Raw genomic sequence first — 18,837 nt, forward strand, 5'->3', positions numbered from 1 at the left:
AGAAGACAGGCTAGAAAAAATTTAAGGGTCGAAATACAACAGAAATTGTAGCTGTTTTAAAAATGTTTAAAAGGCAGGTTGAATTATGTTATAAAGAGTTCAGTTATAAAAAGTTGAAAAGTTCTATGTCTCGGGGCACCTGGGTGGCTCAGTCGTTAAGCATCTGCCTTCGGCTCAGGGCGTGATCCCAGGGTCCTGGGATTGAGCCCCACATCGGGCTCCCTGCTCCACTGGAAGCCTGCTTCTTCCTCTCCCACTCCCTCTGCTTGTGTTCCCTCTCTCGCTGGCTGTCTCCCTCTCTGTCAAATAAATAAATAAAATATTTTTTAAAAAAAGAAAAGTTCTATGTCTCAAAAAGTCTTAACTCATGTAATGGTTAAATTGCTAAAATAATGGCTTTGTTGTTTTTTTTTTTTTTTTACTCTTAGGGAGCTTAACTCTGTTTCTGTGAAATAGAAATGATCCACTTTCATATCCTTTCTTAAGGTAGGTGGCATTATACCACCATGTTACTGACCACCTGGTAGAAAAGCTCTCTTATAAAGAGGGCCATAAAATAAGTCAAGGACATTGGTAATTTCATATAAAAATATAAAATCAAATGAGAGTAGGGACTTGAACATCCATGTTCATAACAGCCAAAAGGTAGGAAACACCCAAATGTCCAATGACAGATGAACAGCTAAACAAAATGTGGTCCCTACATACAGTAGAATATTTCTCAGCCTTTAAAAAGGAATGAAATTCTGATATATGCTACAGTATGGATGAACCTTGAAAACATATGCTAAGTGAAATAAGCCAGACACAAAAGGACAAGTATTATAGGATTCCACTTATATGAGAGACCTAGAAGAGTCAACAGAGAGACAGAAAGTAGAATAGTGGCTACTAGGGGCTGGGAGGAAGGGGAATGGGAAGTTATCGTTTAATGGGTGTAGGGTTTTGGTTTGGGATAATGAAAAGGTGATGGCTGGATAAAAATGGGAATGTACTTAACGCCACTAAACTGTATACTTCAAAGTGGTTAAAATGGTCAATTTTATGTTACATAGGTTTTACTTCAACAACAAAAAAATCAAATAAAAAATACAAAGTGGCAAGTTATGTTTCGACCCACAGGCCACATGCTCAAAAAAAAATAAAAATTAAAAACAACAACAAAAAGCAAGATCACCCAAAGTATTAGAAATACTAATATTTTAATATACATCATCAAGTAAAAACAGACTTGGGTTCATCACCCCAAAGCCATATCCTACGTATTTATTACTATAATAATTCATGTCCACCATGATTATGGATGATGTATTTACATTAAGGTCCAACCAAACACAAAGAGGGAACTGAAGCAATGGAACTGTCAACACACTGACACAGCAGCCATCTGTCGACATTACTGTCCTGAATTCAAGGAACCAAAATCACGTGGCAGGGCTGGGAGCTTCACCTTAGCTGTGAAGTCCTACTTTCATGTCATAGGGCACTTCTGGAAGGAAGCTCTGCAATGGCTAGCTCTAAGTACTTGCAGATTTCCTACTGGTCCTACACAGGAAGTCATTCTTTAGTCTCACCTGCACAAGTTCCTGTTATGAGGCCAGGGGGGCTGGTGAGTTGAAACCCAGTTCCAGGGACTGATGTCATCTTGATTGTGCTTTGATCCTGGTGACCTGCTCCCCATCCTGGTGTTGTTGCAGTCCTTCATCTGAGGTTCAGGTTATAAGGGAACCAGAAGGAAAAGGGGGAAGTAGGAAAATAGAAAAAGAAAAAAATGCTTGCACATTTCCTTTGTTTCACTAAAGCATTTTCTGCTTCCATTTACTTTGATGGGAGAACCTGGCTGGCGGCAGATGGAAGCTGTGGAGATGGAGCTCTTGGGCTCCCACATAGAAGGGCTAAAATATATGGAAAACTTCCATTATTTCTGATGGCTCCTGACTCCAAAAAAGTGACTTATTCTTTCTTCTTTGGATAAAGTTTTAAAAACAGACATTACGCTTCAAAAACATTTGTAAATTGGTATAAACAAGGCACAAATGCAGGAGCTAACTTAGCAACATACAGAAATAATAAATACAAATGTTTGGAGAGGTGTAAATACTCATATTCTTTCTACATCATGTCAAGTAGATTAGGAAGTCAGATCTGGAGAACCTGGCACTAAGTAATAAAATAGGATTGCCATTCAATTCCATTTAGATGAGACTCTTTGGTTCTTAGGATACCAAATGAAAAACCTAAAATGAAGTCAAGCATAAGCAGCAGCAGAAATTGTGAAAATTCTAAGATGAAAGAAAGAGAGGCCTTTCTAAAACAAAGCCAACAACGCAAAACAAAAAACTTAAGCAATTAAATGAAGGAGAGATTTCAATTTTTATCACGTTTATTTTATAATCATGATTTCTTAGTCCTTATTAAGTTGATACAATTTGGGGAAATAAATACTCCCTTCCCTTTTTGTTGCATGTGTACTAGTGGAGGAAGGGGGACAGAATATGAGAGGCTAGGCCACGGGTGTAGGGAGCAGAAAGATGGAAGTGGAAAAGAGACGGTGAGTGTTTCCACGAACCCTTCTGTAAGCAGTACCAACCAACAAAATACACGAAGTTGGCAACGTGACTGTATTCTTCTCAGTGGACTTCTGAAAGTACGAACAATATGGAACCACATTCAGCATACATTAATTATATAGCATCGTGGTACATGTTTTCTATCAGACATGATGTATATATTCTGTTTTTCTCACTTAAGCTCCATAGATGACACTATTCATGAAGCACTTTTAGTGTATTATTCAGCAAATATTAATTATGATCATATAAACCAATCTTGCTTAGCCGAAAGCACTATTAGCTGCCATGTAAAAGGCCCTCCTTTCAAGTAATACTTAAATGTATACTTGGAGCTTTCAGAGGAAGTTCTTGAAGGGCATTCCTCCTTCAGTTGGGTTTACAACTCATCTGCAATACTAAATGCAGATAAAATAAAGATCACACCTTGTTTAAAGGTTTGCACATAAACGCCCCTTGCAGATGTAGCCAGTATCTTGTCCAGAGAGTAACAGTAAAGAAATCATTCTCTTTTAGCCTTTTTCTTCCCTCATTTCCTCTAAAGGTCTTTATCCCAATGTCTCGGTGCTCCATCGGTGAGCATGGGGCAGGGCCACCTCTGTGCTGGAGACGCCTGTCATAGAGAAGGTCGGAATGTGCACAGATAATCTTGCCCTATGCTCATCTCATCAGTTCTGCCCAATCCACAGGGGTAAAAAATGGATGAGATTTGATATCTTCAACACCAGCAACTCCAGCACCAAGACGCTCCACAGGGTTGAACTGCAAGAGCTAAAAAGGAAGGATTTAGTAATTAATAGGAATCTAAGCGGTGAATCAAAGGAAAACAAAAATATATGAAAGGAAAGAACTGCTCGATTCAACCCAAGTGACAAGTGGACTTGATTAATAGCCAACCTACAAGATTTCCTTGGAAGGGAGCAATACCTAACACCGCCGTAGTTGTGGGGTGTTGGAGGGTATCTGATTTTAGGGCTTTTGAACTGATTTGAAACATGACCTTGAGTAACTCACTTTGGTTCTCTCAAACTCACAGTAGAGTAGGACAGTTACACTTACCAATTTCCTATTCCAAAGCACGCCATGACATTGATTAGATATTGCACCACAATCTGAGATATCCACTTACTCCTTTAATGGGCATGCTGAAATCGTGTGTCTTCAGACATTCATGCATCCTCAAATTCTGTTTTAACAGCTTTACTGAGGGATAATTTATACAGCATAAAATTCATCTGGTGTAAGTGTACAATTCAGTGATTCTTAGTAAATTTAAAAAGTTGTGAAACCATCATACAATCCAGTTCCAGAATACTTTGATCACCCTAAAAAGTTTCCTCATGCTGTTTGCGTTAATCCTCACTTCCAACCCCAGCCCTAGGCAAACACTGATCTGCTTTTAGTCTCTATAAATGTGACCTTTCTGGATATTTCATGGAAATGGACTCATAAAATATGTTGCCTTTTGTACTTGCCTTCTTTTACTTAACATAATGTTTTTCAGATTCATCCATTGTTGTACAGGTATCAACAGCCTGTTAACCTTTTATTTCTGAATAGCATTCCATTTTTTGGATAGAACATATTTTGTTAATCTACTCACCAGTTAATAGGCATTTAGTCTTTCCAGGCTGAGGCTATAATGACTAACACTGCTATTAACATTCACACATTTGTCTTTGTGTAAACACACATCTTCATTTCTCTCAAGGATATTCCTAGGAGTGAACTGCTGGGTCATGTGGCAAATTTATGTTTAGCTTTTTAAGAAACTGTCAAACCTCTCTGAAGTAGGTGCACTATCTTACATTCCCACAGGCAATGCATGAGAGTTCCAGTTTTTCTACATCCTCACCAATACTTGATACTGTCTATCTTTTGATTACAGCCCTTTTAGTGGGTATTGATGGCACCTTATTATGATTTTAATTTGTATTCCCTAATGAATAATGATGACAAGCATCTTTTCATGGCCTTCTAAGCCATTCACATGGCTTCCTTGGTGAATCTTTGCCCATTTTTATACTGAATTGTCTATCGAGTTATAAGTGTTTCTTTTTTTTAAGATTTGATTTTAAGTAATCCCTACACCCATTGTGGGGCTTGAACCTACACCCCTGAGATCAACGATCGTATGCTTTACCAACCAAGCCAGCCAGGTGCCCCTATAAGAGTTCTCTATACATTCTGAATACAAGTCCCTATTAGTTACATGACTTGAAATATTTTCTCCAATTCTGTGGCTTGTCTTTTCATTTTCTTACTGGTATCTTTTGAAGTATAAAAGTTTTAATTTCAATAAAGCCTACATTATCAATTGTTTTCTTTTATGGATGTTTCTGGTGTCATATCTAGTAACTCTTTGCCTAACCCATCAAGAAGATTTTCTTCTATGATTTCTTCTACAATTTTTAGTTTTAGCTCCCATCTATATAAGTGTAAGAGCTATTTTGAGTTAATTTTTGGATATGGTATGAAGTAAGGGTCTTAGATCATTTTGGTTTTAGCATGTGACTTATTGATTTTCCCAGCATTTGTTGAAAAGACTATTTTTTCACCATCAAATTCTCTCGGCACCTTTACTGAAAATCAACTGAAAATAAATGTAAGGGTTTATTTCTGGATATTCAATTCCATTCCATTGATCTATATGCCTATCTTTGCTCTAGTAACACAATAATTTTCTAGTAATTTCCTAGTTTCCTAAGGTGCAAGTTGAGATTTTCATTTGAGACCTTTCTTCTTTTTTGATATAGGTGTTTATAAGCCATAGATTTCCCTCAATAACTGATTTAGCTGCATCTGATAAATTTTAATATAGTCTTTGTTTTCATTCCATTAAAAATACTTTCTACCTTCTCTTGAGACTTCTTCTTTGACTCATAGGTTATGTAGAAGTGTGTTGGTTTAATTTCCAAATATTTGTGGACTCACCAGATCTCTCTCTGATTTCTAATTAAATTGTTATGATCAGACTATGTTGTATGATTTTAAACACCTCTTTAAGACTGAAGTTTATTTTGTGGTATAGCATCTGATCTATCTTCGAGAAAATAGATCTGTTTTCCCTTCAATTCAGATTTTGCTTCATATGTATAGAGGCTGTTATTAATATGCATTTATTGTTATATCTCTATGTACTGACCCTTTATCACTATGAAATATTTTAGTTTCTGGTAAGTCTCTTGTCTTCACATCTATTTTGTCAGGAATTTAATATAGCCACTTCAGCTCTCTTATGGCGCCGTCTGCATGATTTATCTTTTCCCATTCTTTTCCTTTCAACCTATTTGTGTCTTTGAATTTAAGGTGTATCTCTTGTACACAAGATAACTGAATCTTACTTTTTCATCCAGTTTAATAATATCTGCCATTTGTTTGGCATGTTTAGACAGCCATATTGAATTATAATTATTGATGTGGTGGGTTTAAATTTGCCATTTTGCCACTTGTTTTCTATGTCTACTGTCTTTTTTGTTCCACTTTTACGGCCTTCTTTTGTATCAATACTTTACTATTTTAGTTCCTCTATTAATTTTCTTTTACTATTTTTTTAGTGGTTGCTGTAAGAATTACAATATGCATCTTAATTTATCATAATCTACAGGGCACCTGGGTTGCTCAGTCAGTTGAGCGTCTGACTCTTGATTTCAACTCAAGTCATGATCTCAGGGTTATAGGATCGAGCCCACGTCAGGCTCCACAATGAGCATGGAGCCTGCTGGGATTTTCTCTCTCTCTCCTTTGCCCCTCCCCCTCCCCCTCTAAAAAAAATAAAATTTATCACAATCTACTTCAGATTAAGACTAACTTAATTCCAGTGAAATGTAGAAACTCTGCTCTATTATAGCTCTATTCCTTCTGCCTTTGGTCTATTATTGTCATATATGTAACATATTACACATTTGTATGTTAAAACTCAACAGCATGTTATATTTAGTTTCATACAATCTTATGTCTTTTAAAAGAAGTTGAGAAGAAAAATGAGGAAAAAAATAGTCCTTTTCATTGTCTTTTTTTCTTTTTTTTTAAGATTTTATTTATTTATTTGACAGAGAGAGAGACAGCCAGTGAGAGACGGAACACAAGCAGGGGGAGTGGGGGAGGAAGAAGCAGGCTCCCAGCGGATCAGGGAGCCCGACGTGGGGCTCGATCCCAGGACCCTGGGATCACCCCTGAGCCGAAGGCAGACGCTAAACGACTGAGCCATCCAGGCGCCCCTCATTGTCTTTTTCATTGACTCATATTTTACCATTCCAGTGCTGTTCGTTTCCTCCTACAGATTCAAGTCACTATGTGGTGTCATTATTTCCTTTCAGCCTGAAGGAGTTCCTGTATTACTTTTTGTAAGGCAAGTCTAGCAATGAATTCTCTGTCTCTATTCAGGAATTTCTTTATTTCATCTTCATTTTTGAAGGATGAGTTTGCTGGATATAGAATTCTTGGTTGATAGTTAACTTCCTTTCGGCACTTTGGATATTTCATTTCACTGTCTTCTGTCTTCCACTGGTATTATTATTTATCATTATTATTGAAGTATAATTGACATACAATGTTATATTAGTTTCAGGTGTACAACATACTGATGCAACAATCTGTACTTTACTCAGTGCTTACCACAGTAAGTGTAATCACCATTTGTCCCCATACAATATTATTACAATATTACTGACTACATTCCCTCTGTGGTACTTTTCATCTCCACAACTTATTTATTTTATAGCTGAAAGTGTCTATTGTCTTCCATTGTTTCTGGTGAGAAATCAGACATTAAGGTTTTCTTGTATAAAGTGAGTGATTTTTCTTTTGCTGCTTTCAAGATTTTCCTCTTTGTTTTTGTCTTTCAACAATATGACTAGGTGTATTTTCCTAATCAAAGTCCACTGAGCTTCTTCGATGCCTATCAATGTTTTTCATCACATTTGGGGTGTTTTTAACCACTGCTTTTTCAAATACTTTTGCTCCCCTTTTCTCTCTTTCCTTTCCTTCTGGGACTCCCTGGTACATTTGATATTTTCTTTGTGTAATCCTGTTTGTGTAGCCCTGTTCATTTTTCTTTTTTCTGGTCTTTTTTTTCCCCCAGGTTTGATCATTTCTATCATTCCATCTTCAATTCATTGATTCTTTCCTCATCTATCTCAAATTTGCTGTTGAGCTGCTTTAATGAATTCTCCTCCTAGTGAATTTCAATTATTGAAACAATATTTATTGTTATTATTGTATTTTTCAACTTGAGAATTTCTATTTGGTTTTTTTTAAATATAATTTATATCTCCCTATTGAGAATTTCTATTTGCTGATTCATTGTTTTCATACTTTCCTTTAATTCTTTAAACATGGTTTCCTCTAGTTCTTTGAACATATTTATAATAACCACTTTGAAGTCTGTTTAATTCAACCCGGGGACATTCAGAGTCAATTTCTACTGACTGCTTTTTTCCCTGCATATGAGTCACATTTTTTTGTTTCTGTGTATATCATACAATATTTGCTGAAAATGGGACATTTGAATGACGTATTTTAGCAACTCTAGACCCCAACTTTTTTCCCCAAGAAGACTACTGTCATTGCTGTTGGTTGGTTTGTTCTTTGTTTGGTAATTTATTTCAGCTAGATCTGTAAATCTGCTCCTCCCATCACTTTGTAACAAGCAGCTGTTGCCATCTCTGCTCATTCTTTTTTCCTCGTTTTTATTTTTGAGCTTCACTTCCTAGGTACCACCCTGTGTGTGTACAGCTTAGTGATTAATCTGTGACTCAAAAGAGGTTACATTAAACCTCAGCCCCGAAAGCTTTTGTCCTCTAATGATGCACAGGAGAACACATTAAAAATTTAGGCCACTTACAAATCTTCCCCTGGTTTTTACTTTCAACTGGAATCCTTCACTGCTCCTATACACAGGCATGCAACCTCAGGGTTGGTCTTCATGACCTGCTTCGATCTGGAAGAAACTTCACAACCGACCAAGCAGAGAAAAGAGAATGGGAGCAGCCCCAGTAAAACTGCCAGAGTCCCACTCTTCTTCCCAAAGTTTGGCTGTTTTTCAAGTATAAACACTTTTCAGATTGTTGTATCCCTTTCATCAATTTCCAGAGCACTGAGATGGTTGTTTTTGCCAATTCTGTCCAATGTTATAACTTCCTTTCTTAAGAGAGAATTTGTCAACTTCCTCATATGGCTATAGCCATTCAAATTTGAGAATCTTTCTTTAGTAAACTGAAATATTTAAATGATTTCTTTACATTATTGTTTCTATGTATTCAACCGAAACTTGTTTATCTTTTTACCTTTATTTCTATTTTTCTTTCATTCACGATTCATTAATTCAATTATTTATATGAAAAATATCAATTGATTTCCTATTATGTGCCAGTCCACTACTTTTTTAGACCTTTTCACCTCTATCACCAGCAGCTGACTCACTCTTACATTAGCAGCCCTATAATTCAACACATGCTTCATCAAATACAAACTACTATATATTATGAACCTTCAGCATTGTCCTATCAATAATGATATAAAACATTAATGTGACACTCACTGTGTGCCAAGCATTATTCTAAGTGCTTAACATAGTTTAATTAATTTAATTCACAACAACTCTATGAATAGCTACTATTCTATTCTCCCTATAGATGAGAAAACAGAGACTCACAGAAATTAAGTAATTTATTTCAGATCACACAAGTAGTAAGTACCGAAGACAAGATGTGAATTTAGGCACTGTGGTTCCGGAATAATGTTACGCTCTTAAACATAACATTATGCTGCCTCATGAGTATGTAATTTTTTGCAAATGCCAAGAACCTACTGCTTCACTTTATTATTACCAAATAACAAGAGGTGTGAAGTATATACTTCAAAAGACTCTACTCAATCTTTTCACTTGAAATTATTGTATCTGGCATTCAAAATGACTATTGTTGATTAAAGTTAACTGCTCAAAGAATTTTAATATTAGCTATTGCTAAAAGGTGTTAAGTGAAAAGCTGCTATTATAAAACAAACATTGCAAGAGTATCCCAAATGTATCAAATCCATTTTCAAAATCTGACAACTCATGTCTAACCGACTGAAATGTGGAACGCATCAAACATCAAACCATTTAATAAAAATTTAAAATATCAAACATCGGTAAGAATTAAATATAACGTATTTTTTGATATTTCAGTAAACATATGAATATATAAAAGTTCTTTCTTCTTTGTTACAATTGACTTTTCCACACCTATTCTTTCCAAAACATGACTTCATGATGAAATTCCAATAAAGGTTCCTATTTCAACTTTTACTAAAGTCAATTTAATTAGTTCATGGACTTCACTACAAATATGTAAATATAAATCTATAGACAAAAGTATAATTGTCTTACCCAAGACTATCTTGTTTGTCCTGCCATTTTAAATACTATACCAGGCCTCAAGAGAGACCACACAAAGATTCTATTGCATAAGCAAATATGTCAGCCAGTGACGAAACCAACATATAGTCACTGCCAACCTCCCTTCTCCTGAAGAATATTCAGGCAATGAGGCTGAGCAATGAAGACATAAAAATTTGTTTTGAAGGTCTTTTTCTCATATTTTTCACTAACAAAATAACTGCATCATAATTAACTAAATGTACACTGTGAAGTACAAATATACATGCTTTGAAGATTTGTAAAATGTAAGCATCTTTCTTCTAATTGCATTTAAAATGTAACTATGTCACTTTAGCACCACTCACATGACAGAGATGACTGAACCATGTGTACAGGGGATTATGAAATCTAGGAAGAAAGCAAGGAGATGAAAGGCCAAAGAGGGGGAAATCTCCCCAAAGCAGAATAATTATTTCCATATAAATCATTTTGTGATTTTTTTTAAAAAATGACCCCTACGACCCATGAGGTAGTGGAAGAGGAAAGTCAAAATGACAAATTGCTAATCATGCCAAGAGACCCCTTTTCCCTTTCCTGATGATGTTTCCTCAACATGAGTGGTAGTTTCCTTAGGCAGGCCAATGACAGAATGCTGATTTACTATATAACATATATGTATCTCTATTGGAGGATTTAACACACCTTAAGCCAAGATTCCTTTATAAAATAATTTCTAATAAAGACAGGAGCAGCAGACCTTTATAAATTATGTAGGTAATTCTATTCTTAGTATTATATAATAAGGACTTTAAGGAGGGAAGCAAACAAACAAAAAGCATTTGCTAGCCCTCCTCAAATTATTTACCAAAAAAATACTTGGAATTTATCTTGTTGTGCCACAACAAGTAAGATGAAATCAAATGAGTAGCTGTCCTTTTTTCCCCCATTAGAATGAAACGTGTTCTACATCTTTGCATTACCCCTTAGTCCTTTTGAGTGCTCAAAAAAAGTGCTCAAGGGTATTCTCATCTCATTATTTCCAACCTGGTTATGTTTCTTTATGTTTTACATTCTCTGGGAAAATTTAATCTTCCTAAAGCACAACTATGATCCTTTCATTCTGCACAAAAATTCCAAATATCCTTTTTTTCTTTTTTTACTGAATTAAGTATGATCACTCTTCCCTACTGATCATAATGGAACCCCATAAGAGAATTCCAACTTACCTTTCCACACCCATGTACTACTATTACTCATTCCTGTATTAATCCCTCCACTCCAGATAAACCAAACTTTTGATTTCCTAATTTGGGTTTTTTGGACTCCTTCCCTCTTTGAAGCTGTTCATTCCACCTAGCTATTCCCCCTCATCCCATCTTGTCATGCCACAACTCTAGGGTTCCACAAAAATATCATCCACTACACAAAACTTTCCTAATACTATCACTGCCTCAATTAGAACCCCTTCTTATCATGACTTGCCAGAGGAGTTTTTATGCCTCTGACAGTTTTGATCCAATCTATCCATGATATAGTTATTTGTGAGTCTTACCCTCATCGCTTACAGTGCTATGTCCTGCGTATATTTGTGTATGTATTTGTTGAATGGAACCCAAATCACTCTTCAAGAGAATATGAGGTAATTATCTTCTTAATATATTCTCCCCTCCCCCTTTCTTTTTCTTAAATTTTGGTTTTTTCCAATTAAAAAAAAATAATTCAGCTTTCATGAAACAAAAATATGAGTTCTTGATGTTTTTCAAATAACTTTCCCTTCATGTTTCTCATAAAACTATAAAGATCCTAGACCTGATAATTCTTGCTGATGTGCTTTGAGCCTATCATGCCCCAACGCTGACAACCCTCAGTATACTCACCAAAACTCACCATTCAAAACTAAAGGAGCATTTTAAATGTGAGGAGTCAATTTAAGAAGCTCACTGGAGTTCCTAGCTTACCTCTGAGATATTGAACTTTAATTATCAATAGTCTCTTTCTTTTAAGCCACCAAAAATGCACTAACTGACATCAATGCCCAACTTCCATCAATGGATGAAGCTAGGAGTAATCTAACTTGGCAAGATTTTCTAACACCACTTCTCTCCAAAGCAACCTGAGTAGCCTATTCCTAAATTTCTAAATTTGTATTAAAGATTGAAAATATCCAGTCAAGAAAGAAAGAAAGAAAGAAAGAAAGGAAGAAAGAAAGAAAGAAAGAAAGAAAACAGCCATCATACATGGTTACAAAATGTAATAGCAGAAAAAGAGCAGCTCCAGACAAGCTACAAACAATACTTAAATCTCATACCTACACAAATATATGAAATTGACTAAACACTAGTCTGAATTGTTGAGGGGAAAAAAAAGACTTAAATACCAACAAGCCTTAACTGTTCTCTGACTTCACGAATACTCAAATAATAGCAGAAGCCTAACCATACACAGTATCAGTTCTGAATTTGTAATTAGTAATGAGTCTTTCTTACCCCAAACTAATTTCCTTAAGGTTTCATAACTATGGACTCTGCTAATTTGCATGGCTGATATACTTGGCCAGTAGGTCAATTAAATTACCTGTTGTATGAGTGAGCGAGCCTCTTCAGAGACACATTCTGGCATGTTCAAAGTAGTGTGAGTATTTATTCCTGCTGGATGGCACTCAACCAGAGTCTGAAATAATCAATCAGGTACACTTCTTATCCCAAATAACATCATATTCTGTTCTATCACAGGATTTATGGACAGCAAGTACAGAAAGCTCAACAACCATCTTAGCTGGGGGCGGGGGGGAAGTAATCAACAGTGTCTCCTAAGCAGTTCAGGCCAAGGGCCACGAGACTACAGAACTTCTAACTGAAATGAAGGCAATAATCAAAATCACATCATAAGCTTATGTTGCTAGCCCTTTTCTCTCAGTTATACAGGGAATGGCTCATAATAGAAAAGCATACATTACACACAAAAACTAAAAAGGGCCCTGGTATCTCTGAATTTTTTAATGTTCTTAAAAACCTTCTAAGTTTAGAATTGGTTAATAATAACACTTAATATATTTATAGCACTTTATGATTTAATTGTACATGTAGATGATCTGTAATAATCCATAGCAATCTTAAGAGTTCAGTATTACCTACGTATTCAAGGTAGATGACTACTTAAAAAAGTAGGACTGCTCATTTCCTCTGTTTTCTTCCCAGGAGGCAATATGCACAATACTCTATTAAAGTCTATTAACCTCAAACATCTTACTTAAAAGTTATTGATCAGAGAGAGTATAAATTCTGTCCTTAAGCTAGGACAGGAAAAATTTACAGTATTGAGAAAAAAGATAATGTTACCTTTTACAGCTACATTAATTTTCTAAAATGAGAATTCCCTCCTGCTTTCCAGAAAGATGTTTAAAACATCCAGAGAATTCTGATACATCCTTACATGAACATTACAGATTTAACGCTGTTAAAACTGAATCATAGAAAATGAGCAGAAAGAATGTTCAGTCATATATCTACGTACTAACATTATGACATAATGGAATTTTATTATTTATTTAATGTAATACTTTTTTTAAAAATCTGAAATCTAGATAAACTTGCATTTTTCTGCTTTTTTTTTTTTTTGTATCGAAGGTTTTCTTATTTAGTCCCTGATCTAACAACTAAAGGCAAAGGCTAAATGTTCTCAATTTGAAATCAAGGTAGCATCTGGGTAAACTTATTAAATGTCCAGGTCACTGCTTACCTTGCCAGTGAGAAGTTCAAAGAGGACAGCACCCAAACTCCACCAATCACAGGCTTCTGTTTCTTCTGTGATTGCTCCAACCTCTAAACACACCAAAAAAGGTTGATATTAAAATTCCAAAGGTCAATTCAACTTTCAAAATTAACATGTATTAGCAAGGTGACCTTTTTAATGCTGAGAGAGCATATACTAAATACTACTGGGCTTTCAAAATTCCTGAAAGTTACTTATCCCCTTTGGTCACCTACTGTGGTTGCATTTTTTTTTTTTATGCAGTCATATATTAAACTGAGACATTTGTTCTTTAGTTGATAGAGGGACACCTTCAAGGAGCTACACTTAAAAGTTATATGAATCTACTACGTCAGCATTTTGCCTAATTTTTCAAATTCAAGAAAGTATAGCCAATGCTACCTCAGGGGTCGTTTTTTGTTTTAGAAATAAAGACTCTAGGTTCAGAAGGAACTTCAAAAATTATTTAAACCAGTAATTATCCTTTTAATTACAGATTAGAAGCCAGAAAGGTGAAATGCCTGTCCAATGTCATAAAGTAAATCAGCAGAACTGAAACCTGATTTATAACACCATACCTCTCCTATATAATCGTTTTCAACTAAAGGAGGAGCATGTGAAACACAAACTTACCAATTTTGATATTTAGAAGTACAGAGAGATATGGTGTTTTAAGCCCTAACTGAAACTACTAGCTAAGATAAGGGTGTTTAGAGTATCTACAAATTACAGTTTTATCTGTGTTAGCCCTATCTTTTACCAGCACGAGTTTCCGAAATGCAGTATGAGTTTTCAGGTGTCATCTTCCAGGTTTCTCCACAAATCAGCAACACTGCTCATTTTACCAGTTCTAAGGCTTTTGGCTCTTACTGTTTGATGCCTTCTTGTCCTTTCCTAATGACATTCGATTAGTCACTAAGCCTGCCAATGTCTACCCTTTCACTTCCATTTGGCTGACATAACACACTTAATATTTGGGTGCAGGTGCAAAAGTTTTTAAGTAGTAAGGTCGGAAATTGGAAATAACTGAAGTGGTGCTCACGTGCCCAGCCTTTTAACCAACACTTCATAAATCTACTGCATAGAACCACCACAAAACTCAGAAAACAGCTTGAGTTTTAAGCCTTGGAGCAAAGGTCAGGTGGACCAGAAAAAGAACACAGAGCCATTCCTATGAAAATACTGAAATTCCTCCTATTCAATATCATCTTCCATATCCCCAGCACCTACCCTCTTCTTCTGGAATTCAAGTGGCCTGTGAAGAACTACATCCCTCCACACTAGCCCCTGCCCAGTCTTTCCTACCGGGATGTGCTCTGGGCCAAATCACAACCTCTAGTCTCTAACTAGCTGCTCTCAGCCGGGTGGTAAAAAGAAAACATAGATTTTTAACCACTCAAACTACGTGTGAATGACCAAAAGTCTCCTAATCCTACTGAAGTCATGTGCATTTATAAAGTAGCAGCTTGTTCGAAAAACTGAGACCTAACAATAGAGATTTAATTATATATACATTGTATATATATGTATATATGTATGTGTGTGTATATATATGCACCAGTGTGTGTACACACACACACACACACACCAGTATGATGGACTATTACTACATAAGCATTTTAAATGATGTACTCATAAAAAGTTTAAGTATATAAGTAAATGGGTATATTAAATTTAAAAAAACAAGGTATAAAACAAGAGAATTCTAATTTTAGAAGTATGTATTTAAAAAAAATACCGGTGAGAAAAGATGATAAAATATTTTAGTGATTTGCCTCTGAGGGGATGAGATGTTTATTTTCATCCCTGTACTTATGAACCTACATGAACGGCTAAGTGGTGCATTTTAAACAGATAGCAAGAAGACATGAAAACATCCGGGTGTGCTGGAGCAGGAAGATGAAGCTATGCTGGCCAATCCTTCCTGACAGTCTGCCTCCATCCTTTCCCCCAATGTAAATGTATTCTCTATGAAAGAGTGCAACGGGGACTGGAAATCAGGAGGCCTGGGTGAAGGGCCCTGATGAATCCACGTGATCTTATCGGTAACAGAGGGTTGTAAGGGGGTTACATCTGAAGACCTCTTAGTTAAATTTAGCTCTAACTTCTATGATTTTGATACTCGAGGATTTCCTAGAATAGTGATTCTCTTGAAGGACAACTCTTTGGGAGCTCTCATTCAAAGTACTTATGCTGCCCTTCCCAGATTCAAACTCACTGCCCCCACCGCCTTCCCAACCTCCCCATAGAGAGGCACCGTCACCTTCAGAAGTGTGCGCTAAAAACTTTAGGAAGGGTCTAAGTTCTTAGAAACTTCAGAAAAGTAAAAACACTGACCACAGTCCAGTCATCAAATATAACTTCTTGCACATTTCCTTCCCGTCTAAACCAAGCAATGGATTACATCATTTCCCTGTTCAAAATCCTGAAATGGCTTCTCACTGAGCATTAAATAACATTTAAATGCCTTGCTTATTCAGGCATGTATATATTCGGGTCTCAACCTATCATAGTCATTCAACCAACATACATAAGCAGCACAAACCAGGCACCATGCTAGGGCCTGTTCCTCCACGAACTCCATTACCTGGCCACGTCACTAAATCATGTGAAACTAAGATCAAGTTTTCCCACTAGGATAGTTAATGGTTTTATTTTTTTAATATCTTTCTGCTCAAGCATTTGCTATTCTATTTTCTTTTTCATATAGTAATAAGTAACAGTATGTACTTTTTCATACAGTAATAAGTACAGTAATAAGTATTTATTTCTTAGTTTTATGAAGGAGATATCAGTTCACAGCTCAAGAACCAAAACGAGGGGCGCCTGGGTGGCACAGCGGTTAAGCGTCTGCCTTCGGCTCAGGGCGTGATCCCGGCGTTATGGGATCGAGCCCCACATCAGGCTCCTCTGCTGTGAGCCTGCTTCTTCCTCTCCCNCAGTAATAAGTACAGTATGTACTTTTTCATACAGTAATAAGTACAGTAATAAGTATTTATTTCTTAGTTTTATGAAGGAGATATCAGTTCACAGCTCAAGAACCAAAACGACTGGCCAGCCATGAAACCTCACACCCTATGTATGACTGCTGCTTCACTCACAGTAGCACGCACTGCAATGACAGCTGCAACAATAAGCCAGCAGCTAACATTTATTGACAGCTTACTCTACGTAAGGAACTAGTTAACACTTTACATGAATTACTTAAAATTTCCAAACAACCTATGGAGAACCTACTTAGGTAGGATGCCTTCGGAGGAGAAAGATGTTATTGCGTTTGTGTGTCCAAGAAAGAGGAACATCTGACCCCCAGTCAGCTCAGAGAAAATTGTGAAAATTAATGAGATGGTTTTATAGGGTCTAACAACATGCCCTGAGGAGCTCTAGACTAGACCCACACCCCAAGCTCCCTATTAGAATTGAGTAGAGGGCTGCTGAGAGAAGTCTATATAATATAATCAATGGCTAATTTATCAAGGCAACGTTTTATTCAGTAAGAGATCCAAGGTGTCATCGCCAGTGCAGCCCAGCCCCTCAAAGGCTATATGCTATGCCTATTCTCCCGTATCGCTGCTGGGAATGTGCACTGGGTGAAATGCATCACTGCTGGGGGAAAGGGACAGCTGGGTGGTCCTTGAAGCTACCAGGTAAGCACAGTTCATCTTCCTGAGCATTAAAGATTTTCATATTTGTGGGAGTGGGTGGGACACTGTTTTACTAGTAAAGGAAACACAGATGTATTATGGACCAGAATATAAAATTCGCATAGATTTATAAGATAAAAAGACTTTGGAGAAACTTCAGGATCACATTTCACTTGTCCCCTAGGGTACCCATTTCATATCACCTCTACAGTCAGAAGTACTTGGGTAGAAAAGTTTGAGAGGCTCTTCATGAGACGGACAAGGCGCATTTCTTTACTGGTTTCTGTGAACTTGCTCAACTAAGGAGTCTAAGAACTAGGTTCATTGGTTTTATGCTGCTTTGAAAGCTGTTACAATTTTCTGCCAGAGTCCTTAACAGGTAAGATAATGACCAACATACTGCTTCAAATGTGAATGGGCCCCAATCTGAGCGAGGCAACACAGGCGGTAGCAAAAAAACCAAGTAGGCCCTAAAGCCAATGACCTCCCCCTCTCCCTGGGCATGAATTCATATCTGCTCCAGGAGGCACCAACTGGCATCCAACATCACTGTTGGTTTTCCTCTAGCACTGCTGACGTTAGTCTACTTCTTGGGCTCCCCATTTCTCTTTCCATCTTTCCTTGATCTTCTCCTCTTCCTTCTTCCAGGGACAGCCAGCTTCTTTTCCTCTCCCCTTACTTTCTCTTTCTTCCCTCCATTCGGATGTCAAGTGGTTATGCCTTCTGAGGGTACTCAGGCCGAAACAGACTGCTGATCCTAATCTAAGAAAAACTGCTTCTGAGAGTATGAAGGCCCCTAGGCTGAATGCTGTCTTTATTCTGATTGGGCCAGTAAAGAAGGATAACAACTTTGAAAAGGTAACTTTTTTTCATGGAAATCTGGAAAAAAGACACTAAACAAGTTTTAGATCCATCAGAATGCAGCTTGAAGCTTTTCAAAATGATTTTATATTAAGCAGGGATTCATTAATTAACGTGAAACTGTATTGCATGGAGCACTGGGTGTTACATGCAAACATGAATCATGGTACACGTGATTCAAACACATCCAAAAAAATTAAATAAATAAATACAACAAAATAAAATTAGATTGTGTGAAAAAAATGGATGTGAAACTGACATCATGACCAACTGACCCTGATTTTCACAGATGACTCAAAAATACAACAAAGAGTTCTGTATTTAGGTAAGATACAAAAAGGAACCTCTTAATGGCTAGGAAATTTAAATGTTACAACTAGAGTTCTTGTGGAATTTCTTCTTTAGGATTTTCAAACAAAATTTTCTTTCTTCTTTTAATAATCAGAATGAAGGATTTTGGTTGTCTTTTAACATTGTTTAAGGACCAATCATTCTTATATTAAAAACTAATGATATGGGGTGCTGGGGTGGCTTAGCTAATTAAGCGTCTGACTCTTGATCTCAGCTCAGGTCTTGATCTCAGGGTTGTGAGTTCAGGCCCCACATTGGGCTCCGCGCTGGGTGTGGAGCCTACTTTAAAAAAAAAAAA

The 18,837-nt window shown here is 36.6% G+C and overlaps 1 protein-coding gene across 7 annotated transcripts in view; it reads right to left on the bottom strand.

Moving 5' to 3' along the window:
- Nucleotides 1–2,349: 2,349 nt before the first annotated feature.
- RPS6KC1 (ribosomal protein S6 kinase C1) overlaps nucleotides 2,350–18,837 on the bottom strand; it is a 201,582-nt gene continuing 185,094 nt past the window's right edge. For all 7 annotated transcript variants that reach the window (XM_034666861.1, XM_034666859.1, XM_034666865.1 and 4 more), the window contains 3 exons: nucleotides 13,672–13,754; nucleotides 12,508–12,603; nucleotides 2,350–3,341 (listed from right to left, as the gene is read on the bottom strand). In XM_034666861.1, coding sequence (XP_034522752.1) covers nucleotides 3,231–3,341; nucleotides 12,508–12,603; nucleotides 13,672–13,754 — 290 coding nt within the window. In that variant the 3' untranslated portion in view covers nucleotides 2,350–3,230. The remainder of the gene's footprint in view (nucleotides 3,342–12,507; nucleotides 12,604–13,671; nucleotides 13,755–18,837) is intronic.

This window comes from Ailuropoda melanoleuca, chromosome 8, assembly GCF_002007445.2.
Source record: "Ailuropoda melanoleuca isolate Jingjing chromosome 8, ASM200744v2, whole genome shotgun sequence".
NCBI classification, from domain to species: domain Eukaryota; kingdom Metazoa; phylum Chordata; class Mammalia; order Carnivora; family Ursidae; genus Ailuropoda; species Ailuropoda melanoleuca.